Source organism: Clarias gariepinus, chromosome 11 (genome assembly GCF_024256425.1).
Source record: "Clarias gariepinus isolate MV-2021 ecotype Netherlands chromosome 11, CGAR_prim_01v2, whole genome shotgun sequence".
Lineage (NCBI taxonomy): Eukaryota > Metazoa > Chordata > Actinopteri > Siluriformes > Clariidae > Clarias > Clarias gariepinus.
Genome location: NC_071110.1, coordinates 21,029,505 through 21,056,907, shown reverse-complemented (window position 1 = coordinate 21,056,907; position 27,403 = coordinate 21,029,505). Strand labels below are relative to the sequence as shown.

At 39.2% G+C, this 27,403-nt stretch overlaps 1 protein-coding gene across 2 annotated transcripts in view; it reads left to right on the top strand.

Moving 5' to 3' along the window:
• Positions 1-773: 773 nt before the first annotated feature.
• Positions 774-27,403, top strand: part of caln1 (calneuron 1) — an 80,684-nt gene continuing 54,054 nt past the window's right edge. Inside the window, exons 1-3 of one of the 2 annotated variants that reach the window (XM_053507481.1) lie at positions 774-965; positions 5,841-5,965; positions 13,483-13,626. In XM_053507481.1, the coding sequence (XP_053363456.1) occupies positions 5,848-5,965; positions 13,483-13,626 (262 nt within the window). In that variant the 5' untranslated portion in view covers positions 774-965; positions 5,841-5,847. Of the gene's footprint in view, positions 966-2,072; positions 2,176-5,840; positions 5,966-13,482; positions 13,627-27,403 lie in introns of those variants that run through there. The other variant, XM_053507480.1, reaches the window with a different exon arrangement.

Below are 27,403 nucleotides of genomic sequence, written 5' to 3'. Positions count from 1 at the left end.
CCAAATTGACTCATAGTGTGTGAATGTGAGTGTGTTTGCCCTGCGATGAATTGGCACCCCATCCAGGATGTACCCTACCTCAAGTCTCCTGGTGTCTCCCCCTGTCATAGTGTATATAGAAGAAAGCGTTATAGACGATGAGTGAGCTGTACTATTTAAGCACATCATTTTGACTGATACATGTCTACCTAATATGGGGTAAATTGACTGAATAGTACACCTCCACAGAATGTTGCATACTGTTTGAGGCTATGTTCTGTGCATTCATTAGGCATGGACTATAAATAGTGTACATATAGGGTACTGCTTCTTTTCTGTCTGCCTATGGACACGTAGGCAAGTCATTTCATATTAATGTAATCATTTTGCTAAGGGTGTGCGGTGGCGTAGTGTTGAAACCCATCATGTAGCCCGGTAATGCTGGTGTAAGAGCCAGGCATGGGTTAATGCTAGCTGTGAAGGTAACCGTGGGAAAGCAGCAGCAGCGCAGCGCGCGCGCATCCATAACGTTAGACAAAACTCCTGTGTGTGTGTGTGTGTGTGTGTTTATTGCTCGCAGTTTTCCCCTCCGCCGAGTTTTAGTAGTCACCTTTTTTTTTTGTTTGGTGAGAAGGACTTTCCTGAGACACCTTTCACCTGTCCACGGTCAAAGGGAGGAAACAACAACAACAACAACAAAACAACAACACCCGAGTCGCGCGCGCGGCTGATGAGGCGGTGATGATGGAGAGCCGCGGGAACTGACGCGAAGCTGATTAACCGATCGATTTGCGCTGACGCTCAGGAATTAGGACGCGTTTTGACTCATGCCGTCCGAACCAGTGGAATAGGCATTAAACCCACACACCACTGGACAGCTATCTCTCAGTCGTGCATTTTTTTTCTCTCCCACAGCTCAGTTAAATCGGATGTCGGAGCGGATTTGAGCGGGCATCACTTCCAAACCGTGCATATCACTCTTAAAGGTGAGCATTTAAAAGTTTGAATATAAATAAATACGTGCAATAAAATTTGTTTCATACAAAAAAAATCCCTAAAGTTCATGCACAGTGTTCAGAAACGCCTCTGTGGCAAAACCTTTCATTTGAGAGCTCCAGCACCTGTTGTGTGATTCATTTATGCTTACTGTAAATCCAAACCATAACGCACACTGGTTCACTTGTTCCTTTCTGAAACGCTTGATTCATTATGAATTTATCGATTTATTTAGTTCCAGAAAGAAATAATGCAAAATAAATAAATAATCAGTTCCTGTAACATTTTTTTAAAATCTAGGAATGCATCTTCATCATCATCGTCATCATCATCATCATCATGTCCAGGTTAAGATTTTCCTGTTTCATGGATGTATTTTAAAGTTTGGGGTTTATTCCTTATCTGTGTGGAAATACAAGGAATACATATTATTAAGGCATTCACTTGCAAGTGCACTACTCTGATTTCACCACATCAATATACATCACAGCTCAGACACATCAGACTGCTGATGAGTGCATCTTGTATATGTTGCAATCTGCAATCCAGAGTAGAAAAGAAAACGTTTTATAGCAATGTTTTCAGCAAACAACACTAAAAGTGTTATCCAGTTAAAGATATGTTGTCTCTAAGCCCCTGAAGGCTTTGTAAAAAAAAACAAAAAAAACAATGAAACATCTGTTAAATCCTATGTAAGGGTGAGGATGTGTCTTGAACCTCACGTGACGCTGATTCCCTTGATAGCCCTCTAGTAAGTGCAGCTGTCTGAAATGGTTATAGTGACTCAAGAGGCACTGTGTGCTGCATAAGTGCTTTATGGGAGCGCCTTGACTCGCAAATCACTACGGAGCTGCTCGTCTTGAGGCATTACTGCACCTACACTCTGAACCGCAGAGGATGATCTACTCTAATCACAGAGCTCGTCTAATGAACTCGCAGCTGCTGCAGTTTCATTTGAGCACAGACAAGTGACTACCTGCTGAAATACCAGCCTGGGATTTAACACTTGTGCTCCATGCTCCTTTGGGAGAGGAGCTGATACAGGAGGCGGTCGGGCTGAGCTGCCCGGTGCCTGCTTCTTTTCTGTTCAATGGAGGGCACCGATCCAGAGAGGGAAACAGAGGAGCAGCCGGAGGGAAATTGGAGCAGTGGAGAGGAGGACGGGACACTGCAGTACCCTGAGGAGTGCCATCAGAATGGGTAAGATGAAGCAGGGTGCAAGGGCTGAGCTTAAAAGATGCATTCACTATAGAGATGTTGATGCGAGGTGCTAGAAGACTTGAATTACTTTGCTTCTCTTGTTAGAATATTTTGTGCTGTTGTTATTGTATAATTTACCGATTTTCTTTTCTCCATAGAGCTTACTCAGTGTTTAATCGTCTGTTTTTATTTTATATGATTGTTTCTTAGTGGAAACATATCTCAGTTGTGTTTTTTATAACTGAGATATTTCTGTTTGATTTGTTTTTACATGTATGAGTTTTCCCACTTTGTTATCGAGCATGGAATTTTTTTTTCAAGAAGATTATATTTTATACTTTTAGATTTTATTTAGCCTGCACAATTGCTCTCACATCTGTTCCCAAAATTGAATACACTGCTGTTTCTTGTGAATGCTACTTTTGGATACTCAGGAATATTTTAACAGATTTAAATATTCTGTATTTTAGAGATATAATTTATAAGACAGCATGGGGAAGATTTTCTTTTGTTACCCAAAATCTTGTGCCTAGCTGGACAAAGTGCTTATAATCAAAGTTGCTGCCAGCTGTTTCGCCATGTATTTCACCTGTGCTTTATGATGCATGTAGAAGGTGTTCTCAGTGACCTTTTCTACTTAAAAATGTGATTTGAAAGGCTTTGCTCTTTAGCAGAACAGCAGTTGGATTAGTCATCCTCTTCTCAGCTCAAGGTGTTCTCAAGACACTGCACGGGGGGCTCGGCTCCAGTCTCCTCCAGTTTAGACACTATGGATTAAAACATATTAAGAAATAATTATACATTCTGAAACTACAGTACTGGGAAAAAGTCTTAATCTGATGCTTGTTTTTATTTTTTTCATATATTTTGCTTATAAAGAGCCAGACTTTCTTGAATTTTTAATGTAGACTTGAGGAATAGTTCTTCAGGCTTCCCGAAGGACGTTTGGCTCTCATTTTTGGCAAGTTTTTCACTTTCATTTTCAGTCCATCTCATGCACCTTACCATTTTTATAGGAATGTTTTTTGTTTGGTAAGCCACACACTGACCTATGAATTATTCAAGCACAAAATCGTCTAATTTAAGGCATGAACCAGAAAGAAACAGGTGCAGATGATGACATATGCTCAGGCAGGTGATTAGTATACTGGTGATCCTGAGTGGTTGGAACAGACGAGAGGGGAAATAAGGTTGCTGCTGAGATTGTTACATAACCAGACAATCTCAGAAATTTTTACAGTAAATGTATCTTTAGGCACTTGCCTAAACACATTTGTTCCAATTTCTTTAATTTAATCTACATCACATTCGGGCATTTGGCAGACACTCTTATCCAGAGCGACTTATTAAATTTTTATATACATTTTTATCTCATTATACATCTGAGCAGTTGAAGGTTAAGGGCCTTGCTCAAGGGCCCAACAGTGGCAACTTAGTGGTTGTAATCCAATGCCTTAACCACTGAGCTACCTCCGGCCCACATCATTAAATTAAATTAAATATGATGAAATTTGGTCAATCAATCAATGCTTTTGCAGAAAATAAATAAATTAATTAATAAACAGTCCCTGTAACATAAAAAAAAAAAAAAAAGAATGCATCATCATCATCATCATCCTGTAATTCATGTCCAGGATGCAGGATGTTTCATAGATGTATTTTGAAGTTTTGGATTTATTCCTTATCTGTGTGGAAATAAAATGAATAAATATTATTAAGGATAACACCTTATCCAAAGATAACACCTTATTATCCAAAGGATAACATTCGTGACAAGATTTGCAATTTGTAAGATACAAGAAACTACTCTATTATTCATCAGTCAAAATTTATAGACAGAAAAAAAATATTGTAATGCCTTGGCAAACTGGATGCCTCTAGATAATTAGCTTAATTAAATTTGTCAAACTGTACTGCTCATCTGGGCTGTCATATTTCCAGTATCATGATTTATTTTCTCCTCCATCTCTGTTTGCACAATGTGGTGGAGTTTATGGCCAGTGCAATGAACGTTAAAAAAAGAAAGCCTTGGATGCTCTCAATGTAAAGGTGCATTCATGTGGAAAATAAAGACAGGCCTTATGATTTAAAGTCCTGAGGCCTTAGTGGCTGCCAAGAACACTGTTATAGCCAGCCAAGCACCTGGCACCAGAGTTCATAGCAAAGAATAATGTAAATGGTTGCACACAGCTAGATATTAGTGACCATGGCCTTAAAGAATTGTTTTTGAAAACCTTCTGTTATGCTGCCACTGTGTTAACTGCCAGTTACAGCCAGTCAGTAGTGATTAAATGAATTGAGTATAATACACATTCTGTAATAAGGTTGAAGTAAATTTCTGATCGTTAATAAAAGACATATGGAGCACAAGCAGCTGGAAAATAAGCAGTCATATTACTGCATTATTAATAATACTGTAGGAATCATATTAAGCTCAATATCCAGACCCAGACCATGAGAATTTACTAGAATGAAAAGTCGTTTTTCACACCTCAGCAGAAAAACACCCCATCACACGCAGCTGATTTAATTTCACTCACTGATTTATAATAACCCATTTCATTACAGTTCACTTGGCTGGCTGTTGGGTTTATGACTGCTGGTCCCCCAGCAGCATCCATCTTTTACACTCAGCAGCCAGCAATCAGCCAATCGACCTTCAGAGGGCTGTAGTTTCAATCTGGCGTGGTGTATTGGCTGTGTTTTTCTCCTCTCTTTTACACCCAACTGTGACCCGGGCCCCTGTTGTGTATTCACACTGTTTATGGGCTCTGATCCCTAACCACATAGTCTATGATGACCTGATGGAATTTTTTATGCTGGTTTTTCATGAAAAGGTTGCAGTGCCTCATGCGTATAGAGTTGGCCAGGTTTTGGGTTACGGAGTCAAACTGAAATCTCATAGAATGGTGAGAATACTGTAGACACAGGCATGACAAAGAATAGACAAGTCATGATGAATTTTTGTTGCTAAATTTAATTTTTGTTTAATAAATTTATATCATGAAATTTTAATTAACAAATAATACAAGAATCCAATAGATACACTAGTTTAATTATTTTTTGTTTGTTTGTTTGCTTGCTTATACAACTTGTAACTATTCTGGACTGGAAGTTCTTTTTAAATAATTTTATTGAAATAATTACAGTGGAAGGCAGTACGATGGTGTAGTAGGAGTTTTTATGTTCTCCAAATGCTGGGTGCCTCTAAGTGCTCCGGTTTCCTTACAGAGTCTAAATACATGCAGATTAGGTTAACTGGTGTTTACAAATTTTCCTACTGTGTCCTTAGTGTGTGGCTGTGAGTGGCTGTGTGTGCCCCGTGATGAATTGGCACTCACAGGTTGTACCCTGCCTTGCGCCCTAAGTCTCCTGGAAAAGGCTCTAGGCCCCGTGACCTTGTACAGGATATAGACGATAGATGAATGAATGAATAAATGTATAAATTACATTGGAATTGTAATAGAACACTTGGCAAAATTCGTTTTCAGTTCTTTTCTTGGGTTCAGAGCAATGCATTGTTGCTAATAAACACTGGAATAAATAAATAAATAAATGATTGAATGTTGCCACATTTATAAAGCTTCTTTCTTTGCAGATTCTACTGCAAGTTTACTGCAAGCACAATCACTGAATATCAGTTTGTTTTTCTCCATCGTGGTTAGGGAGAAGATGCCCTTCCATCATGTGACGGCAGGGCTGCTGTATAAAGGCAACTATCTGAGCCGCTCTCTGTCTGAACAGAGCGATAGTGACCAGCTGGCTAGTATCTCTGCAGAGGAACTGGATGGTGAGCGAGAAGCATGACACACAAACACACACTCACACAATGGGGTATTTACTACAGCAATTTACGTTGATTTGTTCCATAAACAAGGACAATTTCATGATGGTATAATATTCAATGTGATTAATCTATCTAAAAAACTTCTGACATTTATATATGATCTAAGATCTAATATAGATAAGATACATCAGTCTCTGTCACTCAGTATGTATTTTCGAAAAAGATTTAATTTTTTAACTCAGAGAGGCAGCAAGTTTAAATTATTAATGTTAATATAGAGCACTACTGTATGTCTCCTGTGTCTCAACACTGGGTAAAATCTGAGGTACCATGCATTCCCAATTTTTATTAAATGAACAGCATGCATAGATTTTTGTAGTACCCTATACATCTAAAGGTACTGAACCTTATGCTGCTATAATAACCTCCACTCTTCTGATAGCCATCTTTCCAGTTCATCATAAGTGTTCAGTGGGGTTGAAGTCAGCGCTCTGCACTTTGTATTCCTACAGTACAGGGCCTACATTCCTACATTACCAAAATGTATTCCAAATAAATCTCGAGATTTTGGAAAATCCTGGGGAGATTGTCAAAGTTGCAAAAATGCAGAACTCCTATGATTGGCCGCTATTTAACCACAAAAATTCACAATTTGAAAAAAAGTCATGATAAGTCAAGAATGGCCATAGTTTCCTTACACATTCCTGCTATAAACATGAACAGTCTGGGAATGTGGGAAAGGCACCTTAGTTCCACTGACCACTGAGGATGAAATGTAATTCTACAACATACAAAGATGTTTTAGAAGATGCTTCCAACTTTTCAGATTGTTTTGTAGTATTCTGTATAATGTCCTATATTTCATATCAACATTATATTAGAGTTTTTTAATCAAGTCTGAAGCTACCTTTTTGATTATATAAAATAAAAGTGTTGAATCAGGATATTATAATGCCCAATTTCTATTCCATATTATCAGTTGGATATGGAGTCACATGTACTCAGCAATATAAAATATTTTGAATATAGTGTTGACCTGATATTTCTCATTGTTGGTTGAAGATTAAGAAACTGTATCTTGATCAGCCATACCATTAAAACTATTAACATTAAAACCATATAGGATTTTGGTTCCCCCTGTGCCACCTAAACAGCTCTGACCCCTCCGGTCCTCTGTGGGTGTGCTGTGGTGTCTGGCACCAGGATGTTAGCACCAAGTGCTGTAAGTTGCAAGGTGGGACAGAAATTTTGTTGATCTAAAGAATTTGGAGCCTGGATCAAAAACTCTTAGCCAGCTAATCCCCATACGTGGCAGGCTGTGATGCTCTGAGTGTTCTCAGTTAAGCCATCATTAACTTTTTTCTGCTATTTGTGCTACATTAACTATTCTGTGGGATCAGACTGGACAGGCTGGCCTTTGGTTTCTACAGGCTTAGGTGAGCATTGGGTGCTGCTTATGCACCATGATTATGTCACCAGTTTACTGGTATATAATTGTTAACCAGTATATAATCGATAACCAGTATTATTTAATTCACCTGGCAGTGGTGTTAGTTTTATGGCTGATCACTGTATATGAATCTACTTATTTCTAAAGATTTCTACATTTAGGACTGGATTTGTTTTATTTATTTGCCGATGCAGTTATGTAAAAAAAAATTGTGCCCTCACTTTTAATTCTTTGTTTTTTGTGTGTGTGTAAAAACATAATAAAAATCATCTGATCATAGCAGGTCTTAGGCAAATACAACCTCAGATGAACAACAAAATATAATTTTATTTACCTTGACTGTAAAAAACCCCTAAGTACTCCATTACTGCTCGAACAGGATTTAAGAGGGTAAGTTGCAGCCAGGAGCCGCTAATCATCAGCAGGTGTGTAGACCTCTATAAAACAAAAGTTTTGGCAGTTTGCTGGCCTGAAGCATTCAGCAGTACTATAAGCAGTGGTGATAGAGAAGCAATTGTTTCTGCACATCAATCTGAAAAAGGTTATAAGCCCATTTTCAAACAATTGGGAGTTTAACATTCTACAGACAGAAAGATTATCACCCAGGACAGTTGCCAATCTTTCCAAAAGTGGATGTGCTAGTATCTTCACCCCATGATCAAACCATACAATGTTTAAAGTAATACAAAAAACCCAAAATGTACATCTAAAACCATAGTATGTACTGAAAATGTTAAATGTTAGTCCATTACAGCACAATTAGAAGGTGATTAAAAAGTAGAGTTTGTTTAGGAGTGTTGCCAAGAGAAACCTCTTCTGCCTAAAAAAGACATGGAAGCACGGTTAAGGTTCACTAAAGGTGTCTAAACAGAAAAAAGGGTGCATTAACTTTTAAACATTGTTTAAAATAAAGACTTAAAATTAGAAAATCACCTCCCTATAGAACAGAACAATTTCAACCGTGAATTTAATACAGATATCTAAATAACCTCAAATTTGTTTCAGCATAATTTATAAACAAGAACCTCTACTTCTTTAATCCTAATTTAATTCCAGTATTCCACTACAAAAATATAAAAAACATAAAATGAAAAAGAATTTATGTAATAAAATATTATTTAGTTTTTATGTCTGTAAAAATGGGAATTTCAAAGAATATCATACACCTACATACTGTATACTGGTGTATTGCTATTCTTGTTATTGACTGTATTAAGATTAAGCACACATGCCATACACACACATATATTAAGAATTACAGATGTGCAACTGATTAACAAACATTACATAATCATAATCATAATAAATGTGCCTCCTATTTTCTTCTCCACTTCCACTGTCTTGAATCCATTGGCATCCCACAGAGATACTGTTATTTGTATGCTTTGTTTCTTACTTTTTAAGTTTTTAATCTTATAAAAATGTGCAGTGTCAGCCTGATGTCACATTACAGCGTAGCATTCACATATTGTAAAGCAGCTTTTATGGTGGAACTGCATTTGCAAAATGAGGGCTGTGTTCGGCTTAGTCTCAGACACAGACAGCCACTTAGTAGCCTGACTCATCCATGGAACTTATATATATTTATGAGCAGTTATACACAAAAATAAATCCAATGCCTTTGTGCAGACACACTTGTAGCTGATTTGCTGGTCACATTTAATCACTGCTTTTATATCAGAAAATAATGTCCAACCCCCCCCCCATGACTGATGAGTCCAGATTAACCCTAGGCTAGAGTGATGGGTGCGTCAGAGTAAGAAGGGAAGAGCATGAAGTGATGCACCCATCATGCATAGTGGCCACTGTACAAGCCTCTGTTATGATATTGGGTTGCTTCAGTTGGTCAGGTCTAGGGTAAGCAATGCTATGTGGCAATAAAATTAAGTCAGTTGATGACTTGAATATGCTGAAGGACATCAATGCATTTTTCCCCTCAAGGCATGAGCATGTTCCAGGACTCAAATTGTGAACGAGTGGTTCTGGTAGCATAAAGAATTTTTTCCCACATGAATTCGCTACATTAACAAAATATGGGCAAATATCCCACTTAAAATATGGGTTTCTTTTCCATGCTGGTTTGCCCTTCTTTCAACTTCTTCATTCATTTATGCATATTGCTCTTGCTATTGGTGTCATCTCTGTAAACATTATGATACATCATTGAATGAAACATTCAATTTGAGTGACTCATGTCAGTTAATAAAATGTCCACTTTTGCATGACTTTTGTTAGTTAAAGTAGATAGCACTTGGATTTTATTTATTTAAACCATTAAAACCTCACAATGTCCAAATAGACATATATTTTATTAGGTGTGTAAACTCCCAGGTCGAATGCCTCTTCAGCCAATTTTACATTCCCATAATTAATTTAGTAGGACTTCTGGAGATGTCTATCTGCTGTATTAATTTAGCAATAATATTATTAAAAACATTGTTTAATGGTTAAAGACTAAATATTAAAAACATGACATTAAGACTGACGATCTAGCTAGCTAACTAGCACCTTTTAAAGCCGTGTACGTGTGCTGTAGTTCATCATCATCCTGTGGTGTTCAGAGTCATTCATTATATGCTTTTGACCTTAAAATAAAGGAAGCGTTGGTGTTTAGAACAGTATAATTTCAAACCCACTCAGCCATGCCATTTAATCTGCCATTTTAAAATCCATTTCATTTTGTACCATCCATGAAACATCATTCAAAGAGATAAAAAAAAAGGAATTGGCATAAAACATATACAGTGGGGCAGGAATGTATTTAGTCAGCCACCAACTGTGCAAGTTCTCCCACTTAAAAAAAAGGTGAGAGAGGGCTGTAATTATGATCATAGGTATATCTCAACTATGAGAGACGAAATTAGAAAAAACATATCCAGAAAATCACGTTGTAGGATGTTTAAAGAATTTATTTGCAAATGATGGTGGAAAATAAGTATTTGTTCAATAACTAAATTTGATCTCAATACTTTGTTATATACGCTTCGGCACTGACAGAGGTCAAAGGTTTTCTGTAAGTCTTCTCAAGGTTTTTACACACTGTTGCTGATATTTTGGCCCATTCCTCCATGCAGATCTCCTCTAGAGCAGTGATGTTTTGGGGCTGTCGCTGGGCAACACGGACTTTCAACTCCCTCCAAAGATTTTATAAGGGGTTGAGATCTGGAGAATGGCTAGGCCACTCCAGGAACTTGAAATGCTGCTTATGAAGCCACTCCTTCGTTGCTTGGGTGGTGTGTTTGGGATCATTGTCATGCCGAAAGACCGAGCCATGTTTCATCATTAATGCTCTGCTGATGGAAGGAGGTTTTCACTTAAAATCTCACGATACATGGCCCCATTCATTTTTTTCCTTTACACGGATCAGTCGTACTGTCCCTTTGTAGAAAACCAGCCCCAAAGCATGATGCTTCCACCCCCATGCTTCACAGTAGGTATGCTGTTCTCTGGATGACCTCAGCATTCTTTCTCCTCCAAACACAAAGTTCTATTTTGGTTTTATCTGACCGTATGACATTCTCCCGATCCTCTTCTGGATCATCCAAATGCATTCTAGCAAACTTCAAATGGGCCTGGACATGTACTGGCTTAAGCAGGGGGACACATCTGGCACCGCAGGATTTGAGTCCCGGGCGGCGCAGTGTGTTACTAATGGTAGCCTTTTTACTTTGGTCCCCGCTGTCTGCAGGTCATTCACTAGGTCCCCCCGTGTGGTGCTGGGATTTTTGCTCACAGTTCTTGTGATCATTTTGACCCCATGGGGTGAGATCTTGCGTGAAGTCCAAGATTAAGGGAGATTATAAGTGGTCTTGTATGTCTTCCATTTTCTAATAATTGCTCCCACAGTTGATTTTTTTTACACCAAGCTGCTTATCTATTACTGATTCAGTCTTCCCAGCCTGGTGCAGGTCTACAGTTGTGTTTCTGGTGTCCTTTGACAGCTCTTTGGTCTTGGCCATAGTGGAGTTTGGAGTGTGACTGTTTGAGGTTGGGGACAGGTGTCTTTTATACTGATAACAGATGCCATTAATACAGGTAACGAGTAGAGGACAGTGAAGCCTCCTAAAGAAGAAATTACAGGTCTGTGAGCCAGAAATCTTGCTTGTTTGTAGGTGACCAAATACTCATTTTACAGAGGAATTTACCAATTAATTCATAAAAAAATCCTTAAATATGATTTTCAATGTGAAATAAGATTTTTAAAATTATTTTGTCTCTCATAGTTAAGGTATACTTATAATAAAAATTACAGGCCTCTCCTTTTTAAGTGGGAGAACTTGCACAATTGGTGGCTGACTATATACTTATTTGCCCCACTGTATAAAATAGAACAAAAAAGACAGAAATATGAAAACACTAATATTACTGTAATTATACAGTATTATATGCTTATTTTTATTAACTACTGGCTAACTTACTATTTAAATTTTGCATATTAGCCCGCTAGATTTTGGCACAACTTTTCCACTTTTAAGCTTGATTTACAGTAGGTTTTGCTATTAGGCACATTTAATGAGGCATGAGGCAACAGTGCTAACCACTCTCACTTACACATCTTCTATACTGCTTTATCCTGTATTCAGGGTCAGAAGGGGCCTGAAGCCTATCCCAGGAGGCTTAGGGCACGAGGCAGGATACACCCTGGAGCATGCCAATCCATCGCAGGGCACACACACATACTGTACACACACTCACACGCCCAGTGCTAACTACTGCAAAATAATATAACATGTAATGCCCCATTTTATATCAGTGCTAATGACAACATAACATAAACATTGAGACATGCATTGATTAACATATCATTAAAAGAAAATTCAAGTATACACAGCAAAATTTCTCAGTGTTGAATGCGTAAGTTTTGATGAGCCACTCCTCATTTTTTTATTTTTTGCTTCCAAATAGCCAAACTTTATACTGTTGTATTTTTTACTATTGCATAATGTAATCTTGAAAAATTATTCTCAAGCCTTTTTTGCCTGTCACAGTAAAACAATAGTTTCCATTTATTTAATCAAATTAAATTCAATTTAATTAAATTAAATTTATATGAAGAAATGAGGGGTGGCTCAAAACGTTTGCACAGTACAGTAGAACCCGTTACTGTAGATGCATGTGAACTCTAAAAGTGTTAAATCAGCTCCCTTTCAAATAAGAATAATTTTAAGAAGCTAAGAACCTGTGACTATATACTGTAAAGAAGACCTTAAATAAACATTGGACTATGTACTAAACACAGCCTAGGAGTTAACCACAACTGCATCTTAATAAACCTTATGTCGCTTGTTGCATCCTTGCTGATTGCTTTTGGCTTTTCTTTAGTCTATGAGTTCAATTTGCCATCAATTTTGGCACCACCTATTTTTTTTCTTCTTTTTAGCTGCTGCTGGCATCTCTGCTGCAAGACTACACTTACAGCAAAATGTGAAAATGCCACACAAATCATGGATTAATCCAGGGTTTTATTATTGGGCATAAGGCCACTTTTTGTTCGATTATATTTGTGACATTTACAGTGTGTTTGGGTTTAGATGTTGAGAGCCACTGTCATATATTCTGCTCTATTAACTCACAGCAATCAGCTGAAAACAGAAAATTCTCCTGATTACATCCTGAAAATCCCTCCTAATTACCACTTCAGCAAAGTTAATGGGACGTTTCGTATTTAAAGATGGTATTTAAAAAATCAAGCTGTTAGTGTAATGAATTGTTTTACAAGTGTTCTCCAATCCATAATGCAGACAAATGAAAGAGTACCATCATATGATGTAATGCTCATTTAAATTAAAAGCCTGATTTAGTTTAAAACATAGAGGTACACACACAAATACGCAAATATATAGGGAGAGAAAGAGAGAGAGAGATAAACAGAAATAAACATTGGCAACAGTGGGGCTGGTGGAGGCTCTGAGGTGCGAAACAGCAGGTGCAGCAGAATTGGTTGAATTAATTTTGTTAACTTGAGCCTGTGCCACTCAGTGTACGTCTCCAAAGCTAGGATAAGCTGGGAGGGATGATGGAAGCAAAGGAGAATTGTGGGAAATGCTGAGTCGTCTGTTTGTTTTGGCAGAAATCCGTGAAGCCTTTAGGGTGCTGGATCGCGATGGCAATGGCTTCATCTCCAAGCAGGAGCTTGGCATGGCCATGCGCTCACTCGGGTACATGCCCAGCGAAGTGGAGCTGGCCATCATCATGCAGAGACTGGACATGGATGGTGAGTTCTAATTCACATGTAAATAACATAGTATTTGGCTACCACCGACTTTATTTATATATTCCCAGAGGTGTTAAGTAACGAAGTACAAATACTTCGTTACCTTACTTAAGTAGAAATTTTGGGTATCTATACTTTACTGGAGTATTTCTTTTTCAGCCGACTTTTTACTTCTACTCCTTACATTTTCACGCAATTATCTGTACTTTCTACTTCTTACATTTAAAAAATAGCCTCGTTACTCCTGTTTTATTTCAGCTTGTCATTCAAAAAGCAAACAAACAAAAAAACATCCGGATGAAGCGAATTTGATTGTGGTTGGATGAGAAGTATAAACATACCATTCCGACACCCTATTGGTTGGTACGCGATCCATCGCACCTGCACATGACGTCACGTCACACACTCCAGCAAGGACGTTTAAATAAAATAAAATTTTTGGTTGCTAAGGTTGTGATAAGTAGACGAATATGTCCGTGATAGAGACTCAAGATTCGAGCGAAATGTCACAACCAAGCACCAGCGAGGAAGGTAACAGGAATGATAATTTTTTTTGATTAATCACTTGGATTTAATCATTCATTCTGACAGCACTCATGTTTATTCTAGACAACCATACAAGGGTAATTGTTACTAAGCCTGCGCTGGGTACACTAATTTTCTTGTATGTTGCACTCACAGATTCCTGCAGCTAAGCTTTGATGTACATTTACATTCCAATTAAGGCTACCGATGGCATGCCTCTGAAGGTTGACTTTTTGCACCATTAAAATACTTATAGGCAACTGGTTATCATAGCTTCTTCTCCATGAAACATGTTAATGCTCAGTAGTACACATATATGGTTCTTTAATGTATTTGCATTGTACTAAAATGCATTCTTTTCCAATTCTCATATACAGTATCCCAAATCACTATGGCCGTTAAAAAATACAACAAAAAACAACAACACATTTATGTTTTTTTTATGAGGTGTTAGTGCAGTATATACTGTAGGCCCGTGGCACAGCCTAAGCTTTTATCCTTAATGCTTTTTCCACCCTTTACGTTACTTTTACTTTTATACTTTAAGTAGTTTTGAAACCAGTACTTTTACACTTTTACTTGGGTGAAAAGCTTGAGTTGATAACTTCTAAAGAAGTCTTTTTAAACCCTAGTATCTACAGTATACGTCTACTCAAGTAATGAATGTGAATACTTTTGACACCACTGTATATTCCAATATCCAGTAAATCTATAAATTGCAGCAAGGGACATTGTCATGCTAGAACAGGTTTGGGCCCTTCAGTTTCAGTAAAGGAATATTCAAAAACTACAGAAAGTCTTAGAGCCTTCAATATTTATGTGTTAACGCAAGTGATTTATCTAAAAATTTTAACCTTTTTTTTTTAAAATAAAAATACATTTTATGACCAAGTTTGACTCTAATGGCTTCCCATAATTGCAGAATGGTATCCCAGCTTTGTATGATACTGGCCCATATAACACGGATAATAAGATGACTCAAGAAACATCACCAAGTGTACTGAACGCCAAGTAACAGCTTCTAGATGGAAGTTTGGATAAAACCAATCTCCCTTCAAGGGGAACTATTTTTACACTGACATTAAATGTAAGACAATAAAATCTATACCTGTGATTAACTAGATAAACTTTTCTATTGACAGCATTAATAAATAAATAAAGTACCACGAGTGAGAAGTCACAAACAAATTTATTTTATTAAGCCATAACAAAATGGCAGAATCATCTAACAAAACATGACAATAAAGAAAATAGGTAAAACTTACCTTTAGACAAAAAAGATTGCGTAGCTTTAGTTCTTAATATCATGTATCGCATCATGATGACATGCATTCTTTTGTAACTATTGTGCATGATGTCCTTAATTCTCTTAGCTGCTCATTCTTATTGGCAAACTCCCTCCAGTTCATGTAAATGTTTTGGTTGTCTTGCATGAACTGCATGTTTGAGATTTCCCAAAAGTGGCTTAATGATATTGAAGTTATTGTCGTTCCTGAGCTGCCAGTGATCCAGACTCCCTCTGACCTGTCTGACCCATCCTGGTGCCCCGCTTCTGGCTGAAGATCTCGTCCCGTGTGTCTCTCTGGGATGCGTCTGGTGTCTGGGGATGATTCTCTCTACCTAGAAAATGGTTCTGGCCTTGACTGGTGTTGGCAACTGTTTCTCTGGGGACTTGACAGTTCGATAGTTCATGACTGGAACTTCTTACAAGTCTACCTGGGTCTTCAATAACTACCTGGACTCCATATTAACATCAATTAACATCAGCTATTATAGCTGAACTGCCTCCCACCCTACACACTGTATAAATGCAGATCATTTACTGCTTTCTGTTTCACCCAAATGAGGATGGGTTCCCTGTTGAGTCTGGTTCCTCTCAAGGTTTCTTCCTATTACCATCTCAGGGAGTTTTTCCTTGCCACTGTCGCCCTCGGCTTGCTCACCAGGGACAAACTGACCATTTTGATTCATACAAATTCACATTTCATACAAACTTAAATAATTCTTTTGACTATGTAAAGCTGCTTTGCGGCAATGAAAATTGCTAAAAGCGCTATACAAATAAAATTGAATTGAATTGAATTGAAGTTAAGAGACTCTTCACGGCCTCTCCAGGTCCTTCACCTTTTCTGCTGTAGCAATTGGAGGGTCAACTTGGTCTTGTGCTTTGGATCATTGTCATGTTGGAACATGTGTCCCATGCGCAGTTTTTGTGCTGTAGAGTCCACACAACATCAATACATAAGAAATCCACCAGGGACGGTGCACTTTTTACCGTATGTCTTGTTGACTTCTTTGTGACTATAAAGTTAAATGTTGGTTTCATCACTCCAAGGGATTCTGTTCCAGAAGCTATAAGGCTTGTCTAGATGCTGTCTGGTGTACTCCAAGTGGGCCCTTTTGTGGCATGGGCGCAATAACGGCTTTCTCCTGGTAACTTGACCATACAGGTCATTTTAGTTCAAGTACTTCCTTATTGTGCTACTTGAAACAACACTAGGATTTTTTTTCCAGAGCAGGCTGTATTTCTCTTAAGGTTGTGTCTTAGCACCCCAAAAATTCTTTTGACTAAGGTGAAATCTTTTCTAAGGTGAAATCTTTCTTGGTATACCTGACCGTTGCTTAGTATCAACAGAACCTCTTATTTTCCACCTCTTTATTACAGTTTGAACAGTACTGGATGGCATTTTCATGTGTTGAGTTTTCTTTTCATATCCTTTTTCTGCTTTATAAAGTTCAACTACCTCAGTATGCAAGTCCATTGGCAGTTCTTTTGTCTTCCTCATTGTGCAGTATCCAGCCAAGTCAGTGCCCCACACGGAAAAAACCTATATAAAACATATATGTTTTAATATAGGTTTGATATAGGTTTTTAATATATGTGACATATATAAAATTGGCCGTTTTCCTATATTATATGTACATATATGTACATATATGCGTGCGTGCATATATGCGTGCATATATGTACCTATAGACATATATGTGACATATATAAAATTGGCCGTTTTCCTATATTATATGTACATATATGTACATATATGCGTGCGTGCATATATGCGTGCATATATGTACCTATAGACATATATGTGACATATAAAATTGGCCGTTTTCCTATATTATATGTACATATATATGTACATATATACGTACATATATACGTGCATATATGTACCTATGTGCATATATATGCACCTATATTTTTACCTAGATATTAGTAAAATTATTAAAATCTATAGCTGTTAGACAACATAAATAAAAGCCCAAAATGTAGAAATTTTATTTTTTAATTTTTTTAAGAACAATCAAATAGTAAAAGAACAAAAATAAGACAAAAAAACTCAACAGGAAGAAAACATATATATATTTTGAGGACCTTCTCAGCTTCGTGAGCTTTGAATTGATAGATGTGCCTGTCTGCCCTCGGGTGGCTGCCGGCCACTTCTTCAATGTAGCATCTAGAAAAGACAAAAATAATAAGACAGTATAATAATAATAAATGATTATTTATTAAAACGTTTATAAACATCTGTAAACTCCATAAGGCATTAGCTTAGCCACCGGGAAATATCATGTTTGTGCTACATACAGAAAGGCAGCATGTTAGCATGATTTACCTAAACTATGTAAATGACATTGAAAGCCAATGTGTCACACAAGCTGACAAGAGCTAGCTGAAGTGAGGAAAATATTTACTATTATTAGTTTAATATTATCAGAATAAGAGTTATATAAGACTTAATAACTTACCCAGTGTGTCCTCCTGGATTCTCTCTTCAAAATGCTCCCCGTTCGTCGTCAGGGCCACACAGTCTTCTTCTGAGGTAAATGTAAACTCCTCCCACTTTCCAGAACATTCTGAAGAGTTTCCTTGTCCGGGGGCGTGGCCTAGTATGTAAATTAGCCGGACTGATTTCCGTGTGATTGGCGTGTGGGCGTGTCCTGCCTCGGGTCATTAGCAGATAATGCGACAGAAATTCTAAAATGTGTTTTTTATTTAGTTAGTTCTTAGTTATTGCCTTGATAATAGAAATATGAGCGCATCATGTATGACAGTTGCCAAAGTGAGATATGAGCTAAAATGACCAGATCCTGCCATGAGCTATATAGGAGACATATCTTGTATGTACATATAGGGCTTATATGTGGATATAAAGAAGCAATACAGGAGACCTGTATGGCCTGTATATGCACATATATGCACCTCAATTTTGCCTATATGCAGCATATATATTATAATATATATGCATATATACTGCATATAGGCTTCATATATGCGCATATATCCCCATATAGGTGAGGATAAATGCGCATATATACTGCATATAGGCCTTCATATATGCGCATATATCCTCATATAGGTCAGGATATATGTGCATATATACTGCATATAGGTGAAGATATATGCGCATATATCCTCATATAGGTCAGGATATATGTGCATATATACTGCATATAGGTGAAGATATATGTGCATATATCCTCATATAGGTGAGGATATATGTGCATATATACTGCATATAGGTGAAGATATATGTGCATATATCCTCATATAGGTGAGGATATATGCGCATATATACTGCATATAGGTGAAGATATATGCGCATATATTCTCATATAGGTGAGGATATATGTGCATATATACTGCATATAGGTTTCATATATGCGCATATATCCTCATATAGGTTCTTTCCATGTGGGGCATCACCTCATGAGCTGAAAAATTAACTGACTATTTATGCACAGATACTAGTTACAAGTCACAGGTGTAGAAACTTTTCTTTAATAGTCATTTGAACCTGTGGGTCAACCTGTGTGTTTATAACATGTCCAAACATTCAAGGATATGTAAGCTTATGATATGATGATATTGTCATTAGGTTTAAAAAGGTCTCAAACAACTATGTGATAATTATTGACTTAACATTACCACTATCCTAAAATAAGTAAAGAGAAATCGGCATTATCAATTATATTTTCCAAATAAATGACAAAGTTTAACAATTTCTTTCAGAATAAATCAGAATTCTAAGATTAAAGTTAGATTTCTGTGTAAAAGGTTAGATTTCTGTGGAAAAAGTCTAATTCCTAAGAAGAAGTATTTTTATGGTGGTCCTAATCTTCTTCCGTACTGTGCAACTGTGGTTTTCAAGGATTGTGGCAAAGGGTGGGGAGGAACCACAGATGGGTGTGATGGGCAGGTGTCCCTATACTTTTGGCTATAAATTGTACACCATAAACTTCTAAAGAAGACTATAAAACCATTGAAGCCTTTCTTGTCCTGAGCTTGGTGGTCAATTTGAAGTACTCTTGCACAATGTTATTCTGTAATTATTACATGAACTTTCTAAAACATCAATCTCTAAAAACACCATCAGATCTATCAATTTTTTTTTAAACCAAATTGACATTCATTGGACAGGTGAAGTTTGCCAATCTATATAACTAAAACTAAGGCTTTGTCTGTACATTGATCAGAATAATCATTGATTATATCTTTACATTTCATACAGTACTGTATATTGGAGGACTCTAAACCAGTCCTTTTTGTCTGTATTTGTGTATGTCTGTATCTCTGTCTGGCCAGAGTTTGTTGCAGCAAAACTCTGGCTGTGCCATGCAGGAACTTAAAATGTTAAGAAGTGAAGTTTTGAGCATTATCTAGCCTTTTTAAAATAAATAAATAAATAGTGCTTTTTCCCTTGAAGTGGGCATGGCTATAAACGTCACTCAACAGAACCAATAAACACAATAGTTTACCATGTATCGACAGAGTATGCAGAAGACACAGAAACGACCGCAGTGTAGGTGCCCAAATCCTTATTAAAAACAAACTAAACCACAACACAGCATGGCTTACTCAAAAAAAAAAAAATGCAAGTATTCTATGAAAACTGAAACTTTAAAGATAAATGGACGGATCAATGTATGTTTATTCGTCCTGTGGGAAATTTAAAACCAGTTTGTTTCATTCATCTCGAAACAGTGGTGCCAATAAAAAGCAATATGTGAAACTCCACTATGAGATTAAAACACAGGTGTTTAAGTAAACAGTGTGAGGTGAGGGCGTCTATATAACTGAGATTAATCACCAGTGTTACAGTATGTCTTATCCTATTCATTGACTTTGATAGGTGACTTTGACAGATTTAATTATTTTACCATGTACTATCAACTATCACCTAATTATTAAATGTTTATTAAACTCATTAAATGAAACACTTACATAGCAATTAAATAAAGAATTGTAAATATTTATTTATGTGTACATTTTAAATTGGAATTAATTAATGGCATATTTTATTAATAAATTCCAATTTTAGTTATTTAATTATTTATGTATTTATTGATTTAATATTGTCAACTCCACCCCTCATAATCTACAGCACTCTGTTGCTGCTACATTGTTTTTCGTCATTTTAGCAATAAAATCTAATTTAGTGTACTACTACTGTCTAGTAGCTACAGTTGTTGGTGCTTTGTCATTATGGCATTTCTCTAAATATTAAAAAGTAATTACATATCATAATATTTTAATTAAAAATGTGTCATACCATAATAATAAAATTACATAACATAAATAGAATCATCTTGTTAGCTGTACTTTAGTCACAGTTATTTTTTAGGTGAAAAAGTGTAAAATTCCTGACTACTAAAGTGACTACTAGGTGAAAAGGTAGTGTGAGGAAACACTGATATGATAAATTTAAGTCATTACTTGCTAGAGATTATTAACTAGAAGACAGATTGTTTATTTTAGTAGACTGAGGCAAGACAATTGCATCAGGATATAGACTCTAAAAAGATATAATGTTAGGTCAGTCACCATCCAGATTTTTTTTCATATCATCACATACCTAATTTATGTTATGAACATTAGTCGATTTAGACACATTTAAACATCTGATTGATGCTTAGTTGGCAGCATTTGCTGTTGCTGGATTATTTAAAAAAAAAAATTGGTGCTTATTAAGGTAATTTGCATCTTAGTTTTAATCTAATCATTAAATGCATAATACATTTAGGATATAGTTTAGTCATTAGGTGATTGTTATTGTTTTTAACATTATGAAAATGCCTTTATTTCCTAAGCACAATAAAATTTAAATATAGATTTATAGAATTAAAAGAATTTTTTTTAGAAGTATTCATAGAATTTATATTGATTTTACTGTTAAAAATAATCATGGTTAAGGCTTTTTTTGGGTTCTAATAATATTTATGCAGACTTTCGTTGCTTATTCTACCATACATACTTTATCTATAACAATTTGATCAACAACGCTGATGCACAGTGACTTTATAACATTTAAATTTTAACAAAAAAAAAAGTTTTTAATAAAAACTAAATAATTTCTAAATTATTTATTTTAAGGATATTAATTACATAAAACTGTGCAGTATTCATATTTACTGTTATTAAAATTAATATTTAAAAGTACACATATTAGTATAGCTTGTAACATATATTTCCTGCTTTTAGCACAAGAAATATAAGATTTTTAATATTTGCATAAAATGCAAACATTTAAAACAAAAAACAAACCTTTTATATATATATATATATATATATATATATATATATATATATATAACAAAAAATGCACATATTTTATATATATATATTATGTGTGAAACGCTGAGAATGTTGAGGAGTTAATTATCCATATCTTTGTATTGCATAAATTGAAAGCATGCAGAAGAAGGAGAAAACATGCAGAAAGCCAATAGGTATGTTGACATGGACCCTAACCCTATTTCACTAATATTAGGAGTAGTATCCCAATTTGAGTAAAAATGCATCATGTAAACACCTTAATCAGATAAACCATTCAATAAGTGAATATTAACCATGTGATCTAATCATTTCTGTCTTGTTGGAATAAATCTATTCTTTCATACATGTATGCACCATGTGGAGTAATGTTTGATCATGTGATGCGTTTTCAGAAGGAAAACTTGCTTCCTGATCAGGGAACTCAGGGAACAGATCTTTATAAAACTTATTTATTATCTCAATAGTTTCCAGACTTTTATCTTCTGGGTCTCTGGCCGAGGAAGGTCACTGATTGGATGAAATTTGAACTACATGCATTACTGTATGTAGTAAAGCATCTAACCGATCATAAAAGAGGCTGAAATTTTATTTTATTTTTTATTTTTATTCAAACAAAAGGCAGGATTTATCAGAAAAGATGGGAAGCCTAACCTAAACTCAAAGCTGGAGGAAGAAAACCTTCTTCTTCTTCTTTAATCATACTTGTGGCTCCATTATGCTTCTCAGCAGGCAGAACCACTTTGCACATAGATCGGCATTTATGTAAACAGCTGAGTTGGAATTTGTAATCAGAATGATTGTAATCAGACTGAAGAAATGTTGTTCATGTAAACATAGCAAAGGAAAATATAGCCAGAATGACATAGAGTCCACAATCCACACAAAGACTGCAGCAAGCAACAAGCTATAAACAGAGATTATAAATATAACATGCATATGAAATTGTGTGGTTTACACTTGCAGTTCACTGTACACAGTACAGTATATGAACTTCATTTAATAGTTTTTTTTCCAATAAAGGTTAAAAACAAATTCTCACTTTATTTTCAATTAATGCAATTGAATTTACATACACTCTATGGATGAAAGTATTTGGGCAGGTTTATATTTTGACACTGTATCCAAATACATATACAGTACAGTACTTCAGTATAGAGTTGGTCCCAGTTTTGCAGCTATAACCGCTTCCACTCTTTTTGAAAGGCTGTCCACAAGATTTTGCAGTGTTTCTGTGGGAATTCATTCTGTAGAGCATTTATAAGATCAGGCACTGATACTGGACGAGAAGCTCTGGCTCGCAGTCTCCGTTACAGTTCATCCTAAACGTGCGTGATGGGGTTGAGGTCAGGACTCAGGTCTGTGCGGGCTAGTCATGTTCTTCCACACCAAACTCATCAAACCATGACTTTAAACTCATTGCTTTGTGCATAATAGAAAAGAAATAAAAAATGGCCTTCCTCAAACTGTTGCCACAAAGTTGGAAGCAAAGCATTGTTCAAGATGTCTTGGTATTCTGAAGCAATAATATTGGCCCTTCAGTGGCGATAAGTGGCCTAATTGAAACACCTCAGTTCAATAATTAACAGGTTTGGCCAAATACTTTTGTCCATATAGTGTATGTCAGTACATGCAAATGATCAAATTTGTGGTTTTAGACAAACACATGCTTAAGGGGCTGAAAGAAAAACTGCTTTCTTTGCAACAGTCTCTGTCCTGTCTGTTCTCGTGCTATTTTGTGGGAGAATTGAACACATGTGCGTGAGAGCTTTATCCTAGATAATTTGCTTTCCACAAGCTAACATTAAAAACTATTTTACACTTTTGCATTTTATAATAGGGTACAAAAACATGTGTAGTCTTAATGGATGTTTTAATGATGTTGAAATCATCTTTTGATGGTGTCAAGAACTAACCTGAGATGACCAGAAGACGTAGCTTTAGCGGTTAGCCCTTTGTAGCGTGAATGGTAAACCCAAACGCGGAAGAGCACGAGTAGGCAGGATAATCACGCTTTTAATCTAAGGACTCTCACAAATGGGGAGCAAGGGAAAGACACAATCTAACCCGCGTCCTATAAATACACACTCGATCAGGAATTGAAACCAAAAAGGTGAGTACTCACAGTTAGATGGAGGAATCCGACGTGGCATCGGCAAAACTCAATGACTGAGCGAGGTGCTATGGTTTGTTTACCTCTTTTATACTTCCTGGTTTGCGACCGCTTAACTCCTGGGTCCTAGTGCCGGTCGCGTTCCGAGTGTGCATGACAGTACCCCCCTGTCCAGGACCGGCTCCAGACGGTCCTGAGGTGGAGGATACCCTGTGACGGTAGTCCCGGATGAGCTCAGGGTCGAGGATGAACCGTGCTGGAACCCAAGACCGCTCCTCGGGGCCGTAGCCTTCCCAATCGACCAGGTACTGGGTGCCCCTGCCCCGAGGGCGCGAATCAAGGATTCGTCGCACGGTGTAGGCGGGACCGCCGTCAATGATTCGGGGAGGAGGAGCAGGGGGGGTGGGTGGAACCAGAGGTGACGTGATGAAGGGTTTTAGTTGTGAAGTATGGAAGACTGGATGTATCCGGAGCGCCGCAGGCAGCTGGAGCCGGTAGGTGACAGGGTTAATCCGTAAAGTGATGCGGTATGGTCCGATGAACCTTGGTGATAATTTTCTTGACTCAGTGTGCAGATGGAGGTTTTTTGTTGATAACCATACCTTGTCACCTACGTGGTACAAACGTCCCGGCGGGTGTCGGCGGCGATGCTGGGCGACGTAGCTGGTGTTGGCTCGCTGGATGGCGTGATTAGCTTGGTTCCATATCCGCCGACACCTACGGACCAACTGTTGGGCCGATGGTACGTCAACCTCCGGTTCTTGATGGTTGAACATGGGAGGATGGAAACCATGGCACACCTCAAATGGGCTTAGGTTGGTGGCTGAGGAGACGTGGAGGTTGTGGGACAGTTCGGCCCATTTGAGGTAGCGGGCCCAGGAGCGCTGGCGATCGGAAACGAAACATCTTAGATAGCGCTCCAGTTGTTGGTTGGTCCGTTCCGTCTGACCATTAGTCTGGGGGTGGTAGCCGGATGACAGACTACAGGTGGAATTGATCAGACGGCAGAAGGCCTTCCAGAACCGGGCTGTGAACTGGGGCCCTCTGTCCGAGACGATGTCCTTTGGGAACCCATGCAGTCGGACTACGTGTTCCAAAATCAATTCCGCTGTGTCCTTTGCTGAGGGGAGTCCGGCTAGGGCCACCAGGTGCACGGCCTTGGAGAACCGATCAACGATGGTTAATATGGTGTCCTTACCCTCAGAAACCGGCAGGCCCGTGATGAAATCCAGGGCGATGTGCGTCCAGGGCCGTCGAGGAACAGGGAGTGGTTGGAGTTCTCCTGGAGCTGGTTGATTTGTGTCCTTCGCCCTGGCGCACACCGGGCACGCCTGAACGAACTCGCGGACGTCTCTCCTCAAGGAGGGCCACCAGAATGCCCGTTGAATAAACGATAGGGTTCGTCGGGCCCCAGAATGTCCGGCGATGATGGACGAATGTCCCCATTGAAGAACCTCCGCTCGTAGATGTGGGGGCACGTGGAGTCGTCCAGGCGGCACACCTGCCGGTTCGGTCTCCGCCGCCTGTGCCTGGCGGACCCTGGTCTCCAAATCCCAGTGGAGGGGTGCGAGGATTCGAGATGGATGGATGACAGGCACGGGTTCCGCCCGGGGGAGATCGTCCTCATACTGGCGTGATAGGGCGTCGGCTTTGATGTTCTTCCAGGTGGCGGGAGTAAATGAGAATGTCGTCCAGGTAGACGAACACCCATCGGCCCAGCATGTCTCGGAGGACGTCATTTATGAATTGTTGGAAGGCCGAGGGTGCGTTGCAGAGTCCAAATGGTATGACCAGGCTCTCATAATGTCCGGTGGGTGTGATGAATGCAGTCTTCCACTCATCACCCTCTCTGATGCGCACCAAGTTGTAGGCGCTCCGGAGGTCCAACTTGGAGAACACGGTGGCACCAGAGAGGGCGTCCAGGGCGGAGTTGGTGAGTGGCAGTGGATGTCTGTTCTTGATGGTGATGTTGTTTAGCCCCCGATAGTCGACACATGGGCGAAGTTCGCCCCCTTTCTTCTTGACGAAGAAGAACCCTGCGGCGGCAGGCGAGGTGGAGGGCCGGATGGTTCCCTGACGGAGGGCGTTGGTGACGTATTCCTCCATCGCCTGCGTCTCCGAGGTGGATAAAGAGTAGAGATGGCCGCGGGGAGGGACGGAACCCGGCTGAAGTTCTATCGCCAGGTCGTATGGGCGATGAGGTGGGAGGTGGGTAGCTCGTCTCTTGCAGAAAACTTCAGCCAAGTCCCGATAGGCGACTGGAATGGCGTTGGTGTCGACGTCGGGGGCCTCGGACTCCCTGGAACACGTCCCAGTCCGTGCCTGTAGGCAGAGTTCGGCGCAGGTCGGCCCCCACTGGAGAATCCGGTTCTGGGTCCATGAGATGATTGGGTCGTGTTGTAGCAGCCAGGGATAGCCGAGGATGATGGGTGGTGATGAGATGGATGTTAAATGGAATTGGATCTGCTCCTGGTGCTGGTCTATGGCGAGCGTGATGGGTTGGGTCTGATGGGTGATAGGGCTGGATGATAAGGGCCGACCGTCGACCGAAGTGATTTTTACCGGCTGGGATAACGCCTCAGTCCTCACCCCCAAATCTTTGGCATAATTAGAGTCAATGAAGTTACCCGCGGCACCGGAGTCGATGAACGCGGTGCTTCGAACTCGTTTGTGGCCAATTTGAAGGTTTACCTGAACCGTGAAGCGTGAGATGGTGGCGTCGATTGTGGAGGAGAGGTGGAGGGGGCCCGGTGAGTCTCCTCTTTCACTCACCGGGGCTGCGCGTTTCCCGGGCGAATCGGACAGATAGCTCGGTGGTGCGCCGCCGACCCACAGTAGGCACACAGCCCCTCTCGGTACCGTCGTTCGCGTTCCGCCACGGTCAGGGAGGCGCGTCCTAATTGCATGGGTTCCCCGGCTCCGGTGTCAACCACGGCAGGAGGTGGAGATCCGACCGGTCCAGTAGTGGCGGTGGTGAAAGCAGTAGGTGGTCGTGGTGAGGTGTAGGAGAAGGTGGGTGCAGGCGGCAGGGTCCTAGGGGCTGGCTTCGGGCGAGAGAGGATGCGTTGATCAATACGGAGGGCGAGCTGGATCAATCCCTCCAGGGTAGCAGGAAGCTCTCGCCCGGCGAGCTCGTCTTTGATGCGTGGAGCCAGTCCCTCGTAGAAGGATGTCCGGAGTGCGGCATCTCCCCAGTCGGTCTGTACAGCGAGGGTCCGGAACTCAGCAGCGTACCGGCTCACGGACGATCCTCCCTGCCGCAGATGATAGAGTTTGGTGTCGGTCTCCACCTCGCCCGCTGGGTGTTCGAACGTGAGTCTGAGTTGGCGGGTGAACTCATTGTATGAGTGCGCAGTATCTGAATCCGCCCGGAGAACTGCCGTGGCCCACTCAGCTGCCTGCCCGGATAGCAATGAGACCAGAAGCGCGATGCGTAGCCGATCGGTGGAGTACCTGGTGGCATTAAACTCAAACACCAGATCAAGCGATGTTAAAAACACATTACACTTCCCGTCTGTGCCGTCCCATTTATCCGGGAGTGCCAAGAATACATCAGAAGGAGGGGGGGGGGGGTTGGTGCGGCG